The 20,024-nt window shown below is 36.4% G+C and overlaps 3 protein-coding genes across 4 annotated transcripts in view; 1 reads left to right on the top strand and 2 right to left on the bottom strand.

The window, feature by feature from the left end:
- Positions 1 to 3,232, bottom strand: part of LOC107653289 (ubiquitin-protein ligase E3C-like) — a 33,697-nt gene extending 30,465 nt beyond the window's left edge. For both annotated transcript variants that reach the window (XM_016439958.1, XM_016439959.1), the window contains exons 1-7: positions 3,125 to 3,232; positions 1,986 to 2,124; positions 1,668 to 1,721; positions 1,113 to 1,187; positions 845 to 991; positions 557 to 672; positions 266 to 423 (exon numbers count right to left, since the gene is read on the bottom strand). In XM_016439958.1, the coding sequence (XP_016295444.1) occupies positions 266 to 423; positions 557 to 672; positions 845 to 991; positions 1,113 to 1,187; positions 1,668 to 1,721; positions 1,986 to 2,051 (616 nt within the window). In that variant the 5' untranslated portion in view covers positions 2,052 to 2,124; positions 3,125 to 3,232. The remainder of the gene's footprint in view (positions 1 to 265; positions 424 to 556; positions 673 to 844; positions 992 to 1,112; positions 1,188 to 1,667; positions 1,722 to 1,985; positions 2,125 to 3,124) is intronic.
- A 6,821-nt stretch (positions 3,233 to 10,053) lies between these two features.
- On the top strand, positions 10,054 to 12,356 carry LOC107653283 (motor neuron and pancreas homeobox protein 1-like). The gene is made up of 3 exons (XM_016439952.1): positions 10,054 to 10,552; positions 11,711 to 11,871; positions 12,078 to 12,356. Exons 1-3 carry the CDS (start codon positions 10,054 to 10,056, stop codon positions 12,354 to 12,356), a joined length of 939 nt encoding a protein of 312 aa, XP_016295438.1.
- Positions 12,357 to 15,447: 3,091 nt separating this feature from the next.
- The window catches only part of LOC107653288 (nucleolar MIF4G domain-containing protein 1-like), a 10,787-nt gene continuing 6,210 nt past the window's right edge, over positions 15,448 to 20,024 (bottom strand). The window contains exons 8-12 of the mRNA XM_016439957.1: positions 18,782 to 18,903; positions 17,209 to 17,341; positions 16,499 to 16,630; positions 16,215 to 16,324; positions 15,448 to 15,839 (exon numbers count right to left, since the gene is read on the bottom strand). Coding sequence (XP_016295443.1) covers positions 15,665 to 15,839; positions 16,215 to 16,324; positions 16,499 to 16,630; positions 17,209 to 17,341; positions 18,782 to 18,903 — 672 coding nt within the window. The 3' untranslated portion in view covers positions 15,448 to 15,664. The remainder of the gene's footprint in view (positions 15,840 to 16,214; positions 16,325 to 16,498; positions 16,631 to 17,208; positions 17,342 to 18,781; positions 18,904 to 20,024) is intronic.

Here is a 20,024-nt window from a genome sequence, read left to right as displayed (position 1 = left end):
TTAGTTTTGAAATGTTGTTGTATGCATTTGTCATTTTTATTTAATTTATTTTATTTTCTTAAATGTGTATATATATCGTATTTATAGAGTTTTAGCTTTTAGTTTTAATTACATTTTCTTATTTGTAAGTCGCTTTTGATAAAAGCGTCTGCTAAATGACTAAAAGTAAAGTAAAGTAAAGAATCTTGTGTACTCTCTGAGTGAATATAGTCATGTATTGTCTTAATAAATGATAAAGATAAAGGATGGGGGCAAAACTTTGTACCTTTCTCTACCATATAGTGCAATATTTGCTCAAGAAGTGCAGCGACATAGTTTTCATCCTGTAGAAAGGGCAAGTAGGTTCTCTCAGATGAAAACACCTCCAGCATCCTCATCGGGATGGCCACATTCAGACTGTCATCTTCACATGCTTGCAATAACCTTAAACAGACAGAGAAAATGCTTAGCAACCAACCAACGAGAAGATCTAAAGATTTACATGTGACTGTGACAGACGGATTTATTTTAGGTATACTGCTACACAAATCAGTATCTGAGGAACATCTAATTTTACCTGCAACAGTGCCCCAGTATCCTCTTGATCTGAAACAGGCAGCTCTGTCTTTCTGGCACCGTCAGCAGCTTGACGAACTGAGCATGATGCTTTACCAAACTCTGACACATCCAGATCTACACAGTTAAGACATTAACACCCATAAATGCAATGGAGGTAAGTCAGTGACAGCATAACAATATCAATCTGTCCAACTTCTTTTTCATCAATCCACATTAAAATGGCAAAGAACAAATTTTCATTGAGCCTCATATGGCAATAATATCTATTTAGACAGGCACTCCTTACCATTCTGTGTCTGTCTTCACGTAGTCTGTAAAAAAAGAGAAGCTGGCGAACAAGTTGACTGAGTATGGCACTGTCTGTAAGTTGAGGGCCAGAGCCTGACTGGCACTGACGCACACAGCGGTCAAAGCAGCCCCTCTGAATGGCATACTAAATGAAAAAGAGAGAATACTTAGAATTTAACAATCTGTCTATCAACTACAAGAATAGACAGGTTTTCTGTTTAAAGAAACCCTTCAACACTTGTAGAGTTTAAACCGCGTCCACATACTTGCTGTTTTCTGTCTTGGTATCCTCTTATGTAAGACTGAATGATGATTGCATTTTTTAGTCTTTTCCTCTCATCCTGTGGAAAATTCAAAGATGAGCAAAACCATATATGAAGGACAAGGCCGTTATCTCCTATTTGTTCACAACTTTAAGTTTCACATCCTCATTTCTGGCTCTAAAATGAAAATAGATAACTATGCAGAAATACTGTACACCTCATAGGTAATTAGGTTATACACTGGCAGCAAAAAGTATGTGGACTCTCAAGATACACTTGAAAATGTGTGAATGTCATTGCATTGGATCAATTAGTCAAACCAAGCTTTTTTTTTTAGAACTAACATCACTTTTACATTTGCATTTATTTATTTAGCAGACGCTTTTATCTAAAGCTACTTACAAATGAGGAATACAACAAGCGATTCATCATTACAAAGCAAATAAACACGAGAAGTGCTCATAATACAAAGTTTCAGACATTATTTAGAACATTTCTCTCCTATTTTTACAATAAAACACATAGCGATTTAAAATACCATAAAAGACCGATGCTCACCTCCCTTTTCCTTCTTTCTTCTTGTGTTCGATGTAGAAGTGATGCTTTCTCCTCCTGTACAAAACACATATGTGAGACATATCAAAATAGATCCAATATCAAAAAAATTATACTTTTTTTTTTGCCAGATTCATGTAGTCCATATATGGAAATCATTTACACCAATTATTCACAAACATACCATATCATCAGTTTCCAAGTAATAATCGTTGTAGACAAATGTAGTGATGCACAGAATTAGACACATTTGTGTGAACAAAGTATTCAGAATTTCAGACAATTTGATAATTTAGCCATCATATCATATGGAAAACTTACTTTTCTGCTAGCACCCCCAAGGGACACCTTGGGTGTTCTCCTGAAATCTCCCTCAAAACTGAACATGGTTACACTTTTCCCATCGAGCAGCGATCAATGCACGTACCCTGTGTGCAGAGCAACAAAGTGCTGTCTGTGTCTACAAGACAGAGAAAAAAACAAAAAGCTAATGAGACTGGTGTCAAGCCTATGAACTAATCATAATAAAAACACTCTCTCATAACAGAATTTATGTGTGCTTCTAATAATAAACACTGGTCAAGAAGCTGAAAATACATGCATGTTAACATACTGCTGCGAATAAAGCAGGCTGTTATGATGAAGATATTTAAAACAACTTTATCCTTGTGGTAGATAACTGAAGAGGTATAGAAGTTTACAGTGGGACTGAATGGAAACGGTCATTATAGCAGACACTAATCTGGCACTTAAGCAGGTGTGATCAACACGAAAAATGTCAAAAAAACATTACCGTAGAAATATTGCTTCAACTTTTTGTATACATTAAAAGCCAGGAAATATACCTTAGATTCATACAAATATCTGTGTGCACAAAAATTGCCTCGCCATGCAGTCTCATCTGAGCGAGACATGTTGTAGAAAAGGGCTGTTTCATAAGAGGCAAATACATTAGTTATGTCTCCAGCCAGGCTAGTTAGCTTGCTAACCTACAGAACCAGCAAAGAATCACAATACCAGAAGTTCATTATCATATATGAACGTGTTGTCAGCAGTTTTAGAACTAAAGGAGCACTCGCGAAGTAGAAGACAGAGTTCAGGTGTTTTTTCTTCAGTCAGATCCACTGAACTTCTCTGTTAGCCTTTTGGCTAAAGGTTCTTTGACTAGCTAGCTAATGACTCAGCAGCAGGTCAGTTGTCTTTCGCCTCGACAATTCCCAATTTCCCAGTAATTTGCACGTATACGTATATGTTATTGGAGTATGTCAAGACTTAGCGAGAATTAAGGCATTCATTTGGAAACATGAGTGCAACACTGTTCTGACATGATAGTTCAGCTTGACACAAACTTCAGTCATCTGTCGCTCTGGTCGCTTCTAGAGTCATCTAGTGATTTCAGAGATGTTTTGCGGCTTTTCTACTGATGAGTCGTATTAATAGATGAAATGCGAATTGTTTACCTGGTTTTATTGAATGATCAGCCGAACGATAGTTCAGCAACTGGAAATCAGAGAAAACAAAACCGAAATCGCTACTCTTGCTGTACTAAACAAACCCAACACAGAGAACAGCCCGCCTACCCAGTAACACGGTGAAATGTGATTGGACAACATAACATTTTCTTCCAAACGATTGGTTAAAGACGGGGTCAATAACATGAAACATGTCACAATTACTTCCTGGATGAATCCCAGCAATAAAAGGAAACCACTTGCGGTGCAAGGGGTCTAATCTCCGGGAAACGTAACTAAATCATATTCCATAGATCTTCTTTAAAGATTTATTATAAAATGCCATTCTTTATTGGTTTGTTTGTAAGTGATGTAAATTAGGAGTCCATCCAATGGACCTACTGTTTATACAGTCTATGGCTCTGAAAAAAAAATCTACGGCTATTTTTCTACAACAATTTTTATACAATAATCTTTTTTCTTTTTTTTTTATCTATGGCTTTGAAAAAAAACGTGTTTATATGTCAAGATTTATACTCCAAGTCAGAATGTAAATAATAAAAAAGAATTATTACATTTTCAAAAATGTTTACAAATCCCTTTAGGATAAATCGTTTTTTAATCTATTCTATTACATATATTTTCTTATAATGCATAGCATATCATGAATTGTCAAACACATAGCAAAACAAAAATCAACCATCTAAGTTACTGTACATATAAGTTTTGATTCATAAAAGAGGTAGTTCACCCTTATGTTGTTCCCAGAGCCGCTGATTTTTAATGGCTCTGGTTGTTCCAAACCTGTATGAGTTTTTTCTTTTTTTCTATACAAGTCAATATTAAACTAAATGATTTGGTTAACAACATTAAGAAATCAAGAAAGAATGTCATGCAAGTTTGGACTTAGGAACAACATGCGGGTGAGTAAATGATGACAGAATTTCCAATTTTGGTAGAACTAGCCTATCCCTTTAACTTTGAAGCCAACTGACTTTCAGAAAAGTCTGCCTATACCCATCAGTGCATCACAGGCATCTTCCGAAGTATTGTATAGGTCTCACACTCATGACTTGGCATCTGATTCTTGTTGGACGGCAGTAGCAAGACTGGAAACCACTCTGTTAGGGGATAACGAGCCACTACAGCAAGTCTTCTGGAGCTGCTTCAGAATACAAAATGGGGGTCTCATCATCTCAAAAGGTCTCTAATTTTGAAAGATGTCAAAAAAGGTCACACATTTATGTCATCTCCATGAGTTATATGTCTCCATAACTCTTTGTTGAGGCTGGTTCATTGTTAAAATGTTCAAGAGTCCTCTCCTCATGCATTTTTAAGTAAAAAGTGTATTTAAGCTATTTCTTGAATCCATACACCCACAGTACACACACACACACACACACACACACACATATATATATATATATATATATATATATATATATATATACAGTGTTTCCCCTGCCATTATATTAGGGGGGCGGCCCCTAATATTTAATTAAAATTAAAAGTTAATTTTATTTAATTATATTTTCTCTATAGCGCCAGATCAGATCAGAAGTCATTTAAAGTTATCTTTCTGATAAAACATGTCTATACCTTGATCTTTTATTAAGCAAACTAAATAGCCTTATGTTTTTTTTTATCTTATTTACACGACGGCATGTCATTTCGGTCTCTTATGGTCGCGCTCTCTGTATCACGCACAACGATGCGCGCGCACACACACACACACACTCCCACTAGTATTTGTAAATATTAAGCCGCAAAACGATTCATATTTAAATTAAATCTGCGTGTCTCTGTGTTAATGAATGGCGCAGACGCGCGGTTTTGTTTACCACTCGTACTGAAGCGCGCGTGAGGCTTGCGGTGATATTAATGATATTAAATGTTGTCTCACTAATGAGGACATAAATACATGAACAACATCTCCAGAACTTCTCTGAGAGTCACTTCATGAACATTTGACTGTTTCCTTTGAGTAAAACTATCCTCATATCATATACACACAGAAATGTAAAGGTATTCACGGCAACCCGTCAAAATAAAAGTTCGGTTTAACTTGAAGGCATTGGCAGAAATACCGGTATATTACTATTGTTCAGTATAATGTACATAACAGGCTGCTGCTGCTACTACTAAAATGATTAAAACCTTATTTTTAAGGACAACCATAAATAAATAAAACATTTCATAGTTAGGGCCCTAAACATGTAATATTTGTTCAACTTTTAATAAACTGATGTTAAATTGTTTAAGTGTCATGATTTTAATTAATTAGACATGCTTTTTGATTAATAAATTTGGTAACAATAAAACATAAGGTTGGAAAAAATAAAACATTTCATAGTTAGGGCCCTAAACATGTAATATTTGTTAAACTTTTAATAAACTGATGTTAAATTGTTTAAGTGTCATGATTTTAATTCATTAGACATGCTTTTTGATTAATAAAATTAATCCAAAAAGCGTAAACCTAGGGGAAACACTGTATGTGTATATACACACACACATATACATAGTGTGAAGAATATTTTACAGTTTATATTTTGCAAGTACAGTTCCATGGATGTTAACCATGTCAGTAAAGATTTATAAGAGTTTTTGCATATATATAGCCAAAATTTGTTAAGGAACAATTGTTGAGTAGGCTATTTAACAAATTATTGTATAATGAATACAGAATCATGCAGCCATATGTTTGTCTCCAAAAATTATGCTTACATAATTCATAATTCAAGTTACATGTATAAGTTATATACTTTTAAACCCGGAACAGGCATTAAAATATTCAAAACAAATGTGGGTTATAAATCATTTAGTAACAAACAGTGATCACTTGTTCGCAGAGTAATTTTCTTTTATCTTGCTCCAATGTGCACTTGAATTTCACAAACCAATTCAAACATTATATTCTTAATCTTTAAATCTTATGCATTTGAGTCTATTTGGTGCTGGGCTATGTGCTTTTCATTTGCAGTCAGGTTACAGCCATTGTTTAAATCATAAGACTCCTTAGATACAAAAACAAATCTTACATTTTGATCTATGATCATTCATCTGCCAGTGAGTAAAATGTAAAAGCTTAGCTTGAGAAACATTAATAAGAAATAGGCAACTGTTTTCAGTGACTAAAAGCTGTTTAATGTTGGTTGATAAATTGATATGCACCTCCACTTCCCTTTTTCTGAAAAAGTAATGAAAAGGAGAGGAAGAAAATGGGAATAAGGAAAACTGACATCCTCTAATTAGTATGTGGCCAAATGTACTTTTCTGAAATACAATACAGCCAATTGTCATGTGTCAATTTTGCCTTAAATTTGAAAATGTTTTAAAAAGTCATGATGGCAGCTGTCTGCATTCAAGTCAAGTTTAGACTGAATGAAGTTAAGTAAAAACATTTTATTACATTAATTAGGAATATTATAATGCAACACTGTAGCGTTCTTTATTATTGTTTTAAATCATGTTAAATGTGCAGATTCAAATCGTTGTAGCTTAGGGACAAATAAATATTTTTACAGTTTTACATTGCAACTTGTTTGCATTGGGGTGCAAGTCTTTACATTGTGTACCTGCTTGTAAATCTTAAATCATAAGGGTTGTTGTTGATTTAATGAATACATTTGTTAGAAAAGAGATGTTGCTTTTAAAATGTCTCTCGTGGGGCACTCATTTCAATAAACAGCTCGGTTTTTGCGTATGACAGGTGTGAAATTAATTCATTTAAATTAGCCTGACATCTGGTGACATCGTCAATCACGGGCTCGTGTCACGGAGAGAGGGGACTTGTGGGTCATCTCGTTTAAAGCACATTTTAAATTACACCACTGACCGAGTTGTGTGTATTCATCACATTAGTGTAGTCTAGTGTGCTCGGTTAAGTGACACCTGGCTTTCAGGCTAGTTCGGTTTGTTTGGGCCAGTGAATCACTTAAGAGACAATAAGGCTTATCAAAGCAAACAGATGAAAAACGCTTATAGCCAAGAAGGAATTGGTCAAATATGCAGCACGTTTAAAAGAAATGATCTTCATGTTCAGAATCCTTGGGGGAAGAAATCATGCAGCTAAGCACTGAAATCGGATTCCTATTGACTTTTGATAGGCTACTATGGGACTATATTCATTGTACGTAACCGTTCTCCACAAATTAAATGGATAAATGAGTCCCAAATGTGTTTAAAAGCAGTGCAATATACATTTCAACACACTTGTGCCATTATGATCGAAAATATTTATTGCAATAAAAGAGACAGTGGAGGTCCCGTTAAATTGGCTTTTCATAATGAACACATTTACCATGAATAATTAATATATAAACTATTTCGATTTGTCATTGTGATGATATGTGTTCCACTTAATTGTGAAAGTAATTACCGAGCGAATGAACAGCTTTGAGGAGAGTCCCTGGTTTCAGGCCCTTCTATCTCAGGGTGCAATAATAATTTTACTCTCTCCTGATGTGATGAAAAAGAGCCATAAATCTTTCTGATGCAGGTCCACGGCTGCATATTTCACTGCTGCTTTAATAGAAATATGCATGCGATCCCTTAATGAAATTAAAACTGGGACGCGGACAAAGCTGCCCATGTGTTTAGAGACACAAGAGCATTTGGGATGAATGTTGCAGACTTCAAACTAGAAGAATTCCCGATAGATCTAAACATAACGCTTATTTATAAGTTTATTGTTGCGCTGTAAATCACATAAAACATTTTCGTATTCCAGTGTCGTCCAGATAGCCTACATCTGGGTCACACTTTACAGTATATAGCCTACTGTGCAGTGATAATTGTAATGTTATTACGCGTGCGGCTTAGTGATTTCTATTACAGAATTGGTCACTGTATCATTACAGCACCCTGTTATTCTTCTTCTTTCGGCCCGTGACTTGTTGATTTCCCCAGAGCAAATAAACGCATGCATGCGACCAGTCTCTGGAGAGTGGTTAGCTGATGAATTGAGGAAAACTAATCCGCTTTATTGGTAGACAGGTTAAGGGCAACAGCGTGTCAATAATTCTCTCCCTGACCTCTTCCTCCATTAGCTTAAAGAGGCTTATAAGAGGACCAGACCCCTTAGACACAGATCCTCCACATCCCCATCCCTCCATGTGCCCAGCTGCTTGAAGAAACGAATCATTTCTATTTAAAGAGCGCGAGATCCAACGTTTACCGAAGACACTTGAAAACATGTCAGTATATTTTTCCCTTTACATTTACTCAAAATAACAAAGGTCTTATTTTTTGCCCATGATTATGCCGAATAAATACTACATGTTCGTTCTAATGGACTATGTTATAATCATAAATTTGTAGCTGCTTTGATAAAGGCGACAGATATATTTTATAATCCCGTTTCACACTTGGTGTTTGTAATATCCATACCATAGCATTTATTTTATAGCCCATTATTTTATTTTATATTATTTTTAATATACCTTAATATATAATAATTTTACAGATGCAAAGTTGCTAAAATATGTCAACATCTAGAGTAGTAAAATCCCACAGACTAATTTAACTGTTAATCGCGTAATATTCTTTTCTCTGGGTTTATAATAGGATAAAGACCGGCGCTGTCACACGGAAAAGGTCTAGCCTATTTCTCATAAAGTCAAAAATCTCAAAAAGTCCAAATGTTTTCTCTAGCAGTAGTTTTGTATGCGTTTCAAACGCCTTAAAATAATCCTCTCAAATGAAAATACGTTTGTGAATTTTATCCTCCAGAGTAAAATTCCGATATCATCATTTGTTAGCTAAACAAATTGTACAATAAATATTCAGGCAGGGGTATATAAGGATATTTTTCATAAATGTTAGGTCGGTGCATTTTTAGGGGTGGAGGGGAGCAAGTTGTTACATGTGTTTTACATAGGCTATTGGAAATGTATACAATTTATTTATTTAAATAGCCTACGGTAGGCCTATTTGTTGCTCAGAACACTTGTTTGATAATTTTGTACATATTTTCATTAATTGTTTTATGTTTCATCATTATTTTACTCCTTACATTTTTGCTGAAACACTTACCAAAACTGCAAAACTATTCACTGCAATACAAAAAAGTGGAGCAATTAAGGTTTCCCCTGGTGTCCGAGTGAGAACAGTCTTTCCACGAATTTGTCCTCTTAAATATTCAGAATTCAAAGTATATTTTTAATCTCAAATGCGTATATGCCACTTAGATAATTCGTATATAATCATCAAATAAAAAAATGCCATAGTATTTGCGTTGCCAGTAGAGGGATGGTTGGCTTTTTCTTTTTCAAACAAATAGACATAGCCTATAGGCCTACTGTATAAACATATGGTGTAGTTTGGCTAACACTTACCGGTTTTAGACAATCAGTTAATCTTCGTTCAATCAGTCCTATTTTTTGCATCAACATGTCGAAAACGCTCGAAAAATGAAATCATGATGATAACTCGTCTTATTATAGAACAGACTGAAACACTGCATTCCTCTTTTTAAGCGATGCAATTTTTCAGTCTGTTCTAATTTCATAGTATTTTAATCGTTGCACTTGGCTAGTGAGGACACTTTCTTCATACACTAATGCAGAATATCTATTAAAAAAATCTTCAAATCTGTACTTAAGTAAGGCTATCAGTAAAGTGTGTGTGTTGTGTGTTAGCTGTTGTAACATTTTTTTTTTCTGTTTCTCCAACACCTCCCACGAACGATACAAATATTTGTGAGGACTAGGCTATAGAACTTGTACTAAAAGCACAGTGAGCACTGAAATCCAATCGGACATCCACAAGGATGACGTGAATGACCAATCCACACCCTCTCGGGCAGCAGTTGACAAGTGGACTTCTGGCTTGCACACCTTGGCCAAGATCATAATTTTAAGGAGAGCAACGGTGACACTAGTGACAGCATTTTAAAGTTGCGACCGACGCGATAATCTGTTTGTGAGGTAGGCCAGATGGAGAAATCTAAAAACTTTCGCATCGACGCGCTTCTGGCTGTCGATCCGCCAAAAGTGCAGACCTCGCCGCTGGCGCTGGTCACCTCCCTGCCCACCTCTTCCGTATCATCCTCCTCCGAAAGTGTCCAGGCGTCGGAGTTGAACTCGAACTCCGAAGCACTTCGAACCGAGACTCCGTCGCCCCCCAGGATATCGTCGTGCGGGTTGATTCCCAAACCGGGTTTCTTAAACTCTCTACATTCAGGCATGTTAGGACTACACCCTCAGAGCAGCACCGGGATTCCTCCTCAGGCTCTCTACGGTCATCCAATGTGCACATATTCAGCAGCAGCGCTGGGTCAGCACCCGGCACTGTCGTACTCATATCCGCACGGGTCGCACCATCATCATCATCCCAGTGACCCCCTCAAACTCACCGCCAGCTCCTTGCAGCTCGATCACTGGCTGAGGGTCTCAACTGCGGGGATGATGCTGCCTAAAATGGCAGATTTCAATGGTGAGTTACATCTGAAATGCATTATTGCATTATACATTAACATTATTATTATTATTACTTTTATTCTAATTTTTGTGGCCATGTTATTATGTAGGCTATACATATAGGCTATAATAAACGTGTTATTTTTATATTACTGGTTATTCTGTATTCTTCAATCATATTTTATAAATTATTTTGAGATTGCAGAATAACGCTGTTTATTTTCAACACGTGTTTTATTAATTAAAAAAAAAAAAATCAAATCAATTTTGTTCAGAGCTACGGATCACAGCAGCCAGATATAACAAGCGCGTGCAGGGTCAGTAAAGCTGTTCTTTGACTGAGACAGAACGAGCTCTCTCTTTCAGAGAGGGGCTAAAATGGACAGATAATGGACAGAGGGAAAGTGGCGGAAGAGTGTGAAAACCACAGCTTGCCAACTGTGTACACTGCGGACACTGTCTCTCTGTTCCGCTGCTCGTCTGCAGATTTTCTCAAACCTCTCCCAAACAAATCAGATAGGGTGGAAATGTTACCAGATGTACTGACAATGCCGTGGCACATAGAGGCTATGTGTGATTGGGAATTGCTTTTGAGGGTTTTAAGAATAAGCGCTTTTATCATTTCTTGCCGTGCCATTTACACGGTGTGTTAAAATCTATTGCGCATATTGTGCATTAATGCTGTAATGCCTTCTGTAACATGGCTGGCCTATAGGCTATTAAAATTAAAATATGTGAAAAACAGCAACTACATTTCCACTGTCCTTGCCACTCTCAAAAATAAGCTTTTAACCTTGCGGTATGCCTACTATATGTTCATCAAATAACATTCTTATCCTAAGTTTTTTTTTCTGCTTAAAAAATGATTCATGTTGCATTAGCCTACTACACACACACACACACACACACACACACACATATTAAAAGTTTGTAATTTTCTTAGGAATTGGAGAAAAAAAAAATATTTGTATCTATGTAGAACTTCAAAGGTTTCAAAATGTAAAAACACATTTTTGGTACTCACTGGAGTCTTTATTTAGCTTATTTTGGAATCTAACTGGAATCTTTATTTTTTATAATAAAAATGTTGTTAAAAAATGTAGTTTTATAAAACACTAATTACATTTTTGCTGTGTCGTACACAATATACACGCTCTGTTTTTAAATTCTGCAGGCCAGGCGCAGTCAAACTTACTCGGGAAGTGCAGAAGACCAAGAACCGCGTTCACAAGCCAGCAGCTCCTTGAACTTGAGCACCAGTTTAAGCTGAATAAATATCTATCGAGACCAAAACGCTTTGAAGTGGCCACATCATTAATGTTAACTGAGACACAGGTAAACCAGCGACTTTTTTACATTTAAAAATGTCTAAATTAATTAGTTGAAAATCAATAGGCCTATAGGCCTATTTTAATAAATAGACCTAATAGGCTAATAATAATAATACAATTAATTTAAATATTACAGTTAATAAGGTCAAATAATATTCGATTGCTCTGAATTATTTATGAATGAGACATATGTCATGTTTATATTTCCAGGTAAAAATCTGGTTTCAGAACAGGCGTATGAAATGGAAGCGCAGTAAAAAGGCTAAAGAACAAGCCGCTCAGGAGGCCGAGAAGCAAAAAGGTAAAGGAAGCCAGGACAAAATGGACGGACTGGAGAAGGACTACCAGAAGGTAGATTCAGTGAAAAGCAACAGAAAACGGGACTTTAGGGACAGTGACGACGAAGGAGATAATTACATGCTGAATTCATCTGATTGTTCCTCCGATGATGAACGAACCAATGCCAGTGATATCAGTCCACAACCATGAGACTTCGTTTCCAAAAAGACACTTACATAAGCGAAGTATGTGATTAGCATGTGTTGTCATCTTGCAGTCATTATGGAAATGCGGAGAAGGACGCCCACATGAGCTGTTTGTATACTTACAAACCACTGATACTTCTCCGTAAGGTGAAGCCTGATGTTATGGTTGCAGAGCATGTGGTCAAATTGCATTACATCAAGCAAAATAGATGAGTAGGCCTATCACTATCAGTAATAAATCACTGAGATGTTCCTATTCGATAACCACTGGAGTTAATTTCTAAACTCAAGTGGGATGGGGAAAAAAAATCAACCAGAACCATGTGATCTGTTTATTTTTATACAATGTAGGATATTTATAACGAAATCGCTTTTAAAATGCATGTAAATTATTGTTTAGGTTTATCAGTTACGCTCTGTGAATAAAATTAATTTTTTTTTATTTCGGTGGGGTCTTTTCAATTTGTAACAACGTTGAACTCGAATATTCCATGACAAACGTGAAGGAAAAACCCTCGACAAGAAACAGGCTGGATGTGAAGCGGCCTGTTGTCAGTGGCATGGTCGGGTCATGGGAATCGCTGTTTAGAGCTCTCATATCCGTGCAAATGTGCGAGTAAGCATACTCGAATATGGCGAAACATTTCTCACCACTGCAGCAATGGGCAGCCAACAATGAACCTTTGAGACAAAGCCCATCCATCACCAGAGCACATCACAGGGGCTATTTTAAATGTCTTTTATATTTATGTTAGACTTTAAGTGAAGTGAAATTAGATTGACCTTTTAGCACTTTTTTAGACACTTCATGTTATATCTAGCCAGAAGTCTGTTTCTGTCATGTTCACAGAGTAATGATGAAAATGAGCCTGCCGTATTAGCTGAACTAGAGACATAGAACGTGTACTTAGGAAGGACATGAAAAGAAAATGATAAAGAAAGAAGGATGCTAGATTACTCTACAGCAAGACTATTTTAATGGTCTTTTCTGCAATCTAATTGAGGTCTATTTCGCATAAGTGCATTTCCTCCTTTATTAATAACGACATGCTTTATTGGGTAATAAACCCAGAGATCCATCTGGTCTTTGCCAAGGAGCTTCTTCGAATCAATTAGAGGACATTTAAATATAATCACTATCTACTCCTATCAGTCCAGGGCCATGACAGCTATCTACTCGGACACTGAATGTGATCTGAAATGTTCTTTGTTTTTCATTTACTAAGCCACTTTAAGCCATATTCTCAGTGGAAAATAATCATTTAGTCCAAAACACATGTAGCATAATAAGCTGTGGATTTTGCTGAATTAACTCTCTACAATGAACTCCCCTTTCATAACTCTAAAACAGAGTTTACCAGCCCTACAATGCGACTAAGCGATGCATGCAGAAACTAAAAATCAAGGCTAATGAATTAACCTCGCATTACTCTTGGGTTCTAAAATGCTAGTGGGTTAGTCAAACAAGAGGACAGCATTTTTACCAGAAACCAGAATTTCCTAGAGGGGGCAAATTAACAAAATATTATTCAAATTACGATTAATGTTATGAGACCATCTAAGCTTAAATTATCCAAAAATACTCTTGGACAACAGTAAACAATGATTTAATCAAATACACAATTAATCTGGCATTGAACAGGTGGTAGTCAATTTAGGAAACATTAGTTACTGATTTAACTAAGGTCTCATTTACTCTACCTGTACGTTTACCCAGCGGCATAAGTGCAAAGAACCCATCTTTATCAGTGCTACCACCCTCTAACGATCAGGAAAGAAAACCACACACAAGTGAGCAGGGTGGGAGACCGTGAATGGTGAGACAAAACATATAATAAATGCATAATAAACCACATAATATAGATATGTTCGAATTATGCGCCATGTGATTTCTCAGTAGGGGCCAGTGCAAGTGTTTCGTATGACCTTATGCACATGAAACGTTTGAAGTGAAACATAAAAGAACAAGCCAATAATGGTGAATTTTTAAAACATGAACGCTGTCACATTTCTCATATTTAGTCCTTTGCACAAAACATGTAATATCCTCACAAACAGTATTTTAACTGTGGTCTTATCAGTTCAAAGGTAACTTAGTTTCCTATTTCCAGTTCAAACTAGGGTCAGTATCAACCTTCCTCTGGTCTCACACAGACAGACAATAGCACACACTATTTACAATCACCTGTGTGTATCTTAGTGGGCTGGACCCCCATTATACGCTTCTCCTCACATATTGTGACAATGTTGTCTTTGTCAAAAGGTGGAAAAGTGGGCCATCTGTAGGTAACCCTAATTTTTCCAGCTTTCAAACTGTTAGAAAAAAAACAGCCAGACTGTTGTGTATTTATTACAGGCTGTAATGTGACAGCCTGTTTGAGCTGCCACCACAGGATGTGATAAGGTTTAATTAATTAGATATAATGAAACAGTTAGCTCTTTTGTTGTAGAGCTGCGAGGGTGATGTTTAAGCTGTCTGACCCCATATGATGGTAGCTCATGCTCTGATCACTCCATGCTGTGGATCGATGTCATTAATGCCTATGTTGCTAATGAATTAACAAAGGGCATCAAATGTAACGGTAGCCCTCTGCTATGTTATGCTAGTCAGTCGTGTCCGGAGTACTGCTGCATGTGCAGATGCTTCAGACAACTGCAATGAACCTACATTTCATGATGAATAAAGCAATGCATGTTTGTGCTCTTTTCTGAATGAAGTTAATACAGTATTGTTTGTTTCCAGAACAGATACTGAACATATGTGCATTGGAAATTAATGAGCAGCAGAATAATGAATTATGTTATTCTCTTTATCTGCTTGGGACATGTCTCTGGATTAAAAAAAACAAAAAAAACCCACTAAGAATTACTACGAAGCAGGCCATTGTGGTTTTCTATTATAGTAAGTATAATGTGTACTATAATACACATTATAATAAGACCAAATATTTATGCATAACACACGGTTATATTTTTCTTTCCCATAAGAAGGTCAATAAAAAGTACAAAATGTCAAATATCCAAATTCCAAATCTAAGATCTGTTGACATCTTACCATAAAAAACATAGAGCAGAAAAAACTGACCATTGAGCTTTTGTAGTATGTAATTCTTTAAAACACACTAAAATGTATTTATATACTTTACATATTTTACCTTTTATTTTTGTACAGAATTAATACAAAAATGCAGTAACGTGTCAGTGATCTGCATGTGTCGTAAGGTCTGCATACAGGGTTGCATATTGCCCCCTGAAGTAATACTCATTTTTTGAGTCTGATGCATTATGCACACATTTCTGTGTGCAACAGCTCTATAGCTTAATTTTGGCATCCCGGGCCTCCATGGCTCTAGTGGCAACCTCAGCTCTATCCCTGAGTACCTTGGCTTGCTCAGTTCCTTGTGTCTGGATGTTCCGGAGCAGAAAGTGACTGATGAAAAGCTTCAAGCCTTCCCGAAGCATTCCCAGCTTGGGAATTCCAGAGATCCTGGCACACAATGGTAGACACAAAGGCAGATATTGACACACTAGACCACACACAAGCAATTTTAGATGGATGTCAGCACATCTGGTCTCAGGATGTCCCGCAAATCTTGTCATTTTAAAAACTTGCACTGACAAATAAATATTTAAGCGATAATGTAAGAAATGTTGTAACTAATTAAGTCTATTTCTCTTTCTTTTTTCATTTACTTTATACTGCCAGTGTGAACATTGCCTCTGAAACAACACTAATTTCTAAATAGCGATCACACTTTTGCCTTACATGATTACAAAATATAGATTTATGCCTTCAATAAATTCATTATGAATATTAATATGCATGATTAATATTCATTTTTGTAGTACAAAGAATATTCACCTGCCAAATATATTCACAAGATCTTCTGGCTCGGTTTCTTTAAGGAGTTTTGAGATAATCTGCTTCAGAAATTTGACTTTGGGTTTATCCAGCTCCCCAAACTCAATAGCCTTATGAAAAGACGAGAACAGGCAGAAAATTAAGCTGGCATTCTTTCAGTCATTTGTAAGTGATTCATAAAGAGGATGAAGAATATTACACATATATACTACAACATTACATACAAACCACTCATGCATTCTAGAATGGCTTCTTGGTGAGGGGTGAACTTCACCAAACATTACCTTAAGAATGGAAAGAGAGAGACACTTCCTGTGTAAAAGATGAGTGACCAGCTGGACCAGGTTACTGAAGGACCTACTGGAAAGGTTTGCCAGGTCTTTGAACTTGTCCCACAGACTAAACTGAAAGGTCATCTAAAGCACAGAAGAAAAGCAGAGAGGGTTTACTTTTACAAAATGGATGAATGTTTAATTATAATTCACTTATAGTAAACAGCTACAAGCTACTAGGTATTATATGCTATATATATCACATACTGATAAAAAATGTATAGCCTGAATGCACTGTAAGTCACTTTGGATAAAAGCGTCAGCTAAATGCATAAATTTAATAATTTAATTTTAATATGCTGCGGAATTAGATGTAAACGGACTGACTATTATCAGTATTAATTGATTTGAATATTACAAAGCGTATAGCTTATCTTATATCTGACTATTAAAATGGACTGATATTATCAGTATTCATTGATTTGAATATTAAAAATCTTACAGCTGATCTTATATCATATTGCACACGACAGAGTAATATTAAATCATAATATCAACAGTAATTTACTGAAAATCATCTGAATGTTCTTAGCTTGAGCAACAGTTTTGTGTAAACAAGCTAGACATACAAACAAGACAGCAGCTCCTAATGCAGTGAAACCAGTGACACAAGCACACTCCTAACACAGTGAGAGCTAGGAATCACTGCTCTTCCACTCTACCTGGAACCGCCGGTCATGCGAGCTAAATGTCTCTGCCAGAACCGCATAGAATCTATTGAACATTTTCTCTTGCAGACAGCAGTCCATCAGAACGTGAACAATTTCCCGCTCTTGCTGGTCTTTCAATCCTAACCTGAGAAAAACATGAATAGGTTGTTTGCACATGACGTCACTGATGACGCGCGAAATGCAGCTAGAGGGCAGGAAGTGATTTTTCTCTCCATAGGAATCACTAGCAGATGCCAGTGTTTTGCGTTGTTTATGGATGCTTAAATTGGACAAACCGAGAAACCACAAGGAGCTTTTATCGTGTACGAAAATGTGTTGTTCATAAGTGGGGACAATTCAAGAAATTGATTGAAAAACGCTGGAAAAAGTGGCTTGTAAACCTGCGTCTGCGGTCGGGAGGAGCGAAGCTCGTGTGATAATGTTCGTGCGTGTAAATGGTTATTATAGGATATAATAACATATTAAGATATTTATAAAGATATAAATAGATTGGGCTGCTACCTCTCACGCACGCATTGACAGTCAGAATTCACTAGTAGACACGATGTAAATAAGATATTATTTGCAGTTCAGAGAGCTTCACTGATTATAAAGGAACATCGTGAGATTGTGATCAATTGAAGTGAGTGACAGCTTTTTAGTGATTATATGGAAGTGCTATTTGCTCACTTTCTAGGCAGGCTATAATCAATTCAGAATTTGAATAAAAGTTTTGTTTTACGTGCTACTAACAGGACCAACAGCCACATAACCTGTACATGCAGCAAAGTTTCAGGAGTGACTGAAAAAGAAGGGATGAGATACAGGAAAGTCGGTAATGTAGGCTACTGTTTTAGGCATGATGCATTTATATATATATATATATATAGCGCTTTCGTTGAATTTCTGCACACCCAACCCGCCTTACAGTCATATGAGGGGATCTCTCTTCAACCACCACGCTATTACAAACACATTTTTGTACACGATAAAAGCTCCTTGTGGTTTCTCGGTTTGTCCGATTTGAGCAACCATAAACAACGCAAAACACTAGCATTTTGAGTTTCCGCTAGCAATTTCTACGGAGAAAAATCACTTCCTGCCCTCCAGCTGCATTTCGCGCGTCATCAGAATCACGTGATTGCAAACAACCTATTGGGTAAATAATGGTTTATGACAAATATTACAAACATAGAACATCATGTTTGAAATACACAGGAGGAAATCAGTCTGTTAGCAAGAAATTTAAAGAAAACTTTGTGTGATAACCTTAACTAAAATATTTGCCATCATCACACAAGGTTATAATTTCAGAAGATCTGCAATATTATTGTTGCTAAAAGAAACTGTGTCCTACTAATAAGGCAGATCTGTTAATCTGTTTCTTTTTTAATCATTTTATACAATTCTTTCTCACAAGTAAATACAAGTGCCCCGTTTCAGATTGATTCTGGGATTATATGACACTGTGATCAAAACCTAATTTGCAATTAAATGTGTAAATTGCTAAGTATTCCAAAATGGCAACATGGCCAGTGTCATTGAAAATCAATGAGGATAAGAAACCGAACCTATGCTGACAAACCTTAAAAGTTTCTCAAAGGCATTCAAATAGTCTTCACTTGACATAAGCACACAGAAAATGTTCCTCCTGATGTCAGTGTTCATTCTTTGTTTGCGTGCAAGCTCCAAGATCGTTGCACTGTACTGCAAATTCATAAAGAGAAATAAAACATTTCAGATGACAATTTTTGCATAGACCTTGACTCACATAAAGTTAATATATAATAATATATAATAATTATGCAGCTGAGCATTTAAATTAGGGATGCACCGATACCGGTATCAGTATCGGCCCCGATACTGAGCTCCTGTACTCGTACTCGTACTCGTTAAAATGCCCCGATACCAAACACCGAAACAACACAGCATGTGATAAGTGCCTTATTCAGACAAAGAAACACAGACAACAGAACAACAGACAGCAGAATGGAGTTATTGGACATTAAGGATGTCTACGAAGTATATGTATGCAATGAATATAATGTTAAACATTCAGTATTTAGATATTAAGGATGTTTACGAAGTATATGTATGCAATGAATATAATGTTAAACATTCAGTATTAATGCCTGCATAGGTGACGTGCGCGAGCTGATAAGCAAAACACGCTGAGTGGATTGAGCGCACAGCGGCGCAGATGTTCGAGCTTGTCGAACGAATATCCCTTTCTCACAGACATCACTGTTTGTAGTTCGGTCGGATGTCAAAAACAAGTGAGTAAACCAATGCACAAGTTACTTAACAGTAAGGAGAGAGAGAGAGAGAGAGAGAGAGAGAGAGAACGCACTTCTGTTGCGTGATCTTTTTTGATGTTCGCTCATTAGCAGACTCATCATTTGGATTAAAACTAAATCGTAAATATAAAACAAAATTTATAGGCGCATTTGCTATAAACATCATTTATTTTCAACCTTAAGCATAACACGACTTTATGGCGAAAGTGAAACTATCAGCCAGTGTGAAATGCGCTGGGCTGTACTTGTCCCTCTCATTCTGCACAATACAAATACGTGCGCGCGTTGTGTGTGTTTTGCTTGCTTCATGAGTGTTTCTGCATTATATGAGTGGCTTTAGAATATAAATCGCTGCATGTTTCAGATGGAAAAAAACACGCCTTATATTTCTGAAAATATCACAGTTAGGAGATTTATAACGAGTGGTTCCCTGCATTATTACAGCAAAGCGTGTGATTACAGTACTAACCCGCTGCAATGGAGCAGCTCTAATGCTATTAAATTAAAGATGATGTACCATAGAGCAAAAAA

The sequence above is a fragment of the Sinocyclocheilus anshuiensis genome, unplaced genomic scaffold (genome assembly GCF_001515605.1).
Source record: "Sinocyclocheilus anshuiensis isolate Anshui unplaced genomic scaffold, SAMN03320099.WGS_v1.1 scaffold219, whole genome shotgun sequence".
Lineage (NCBI taxonomy): Eukaryota > Metazoa > Chordata > Actinopteri > Cypriniformes > Cyprinidae > Sinocyclocheilus > Sinocyclocheilus anshuiensis.
Note: the sequence above shows the minus strand (reverse complement) of the source record. Positions and strands in the feature narration are given on the sequence as shown.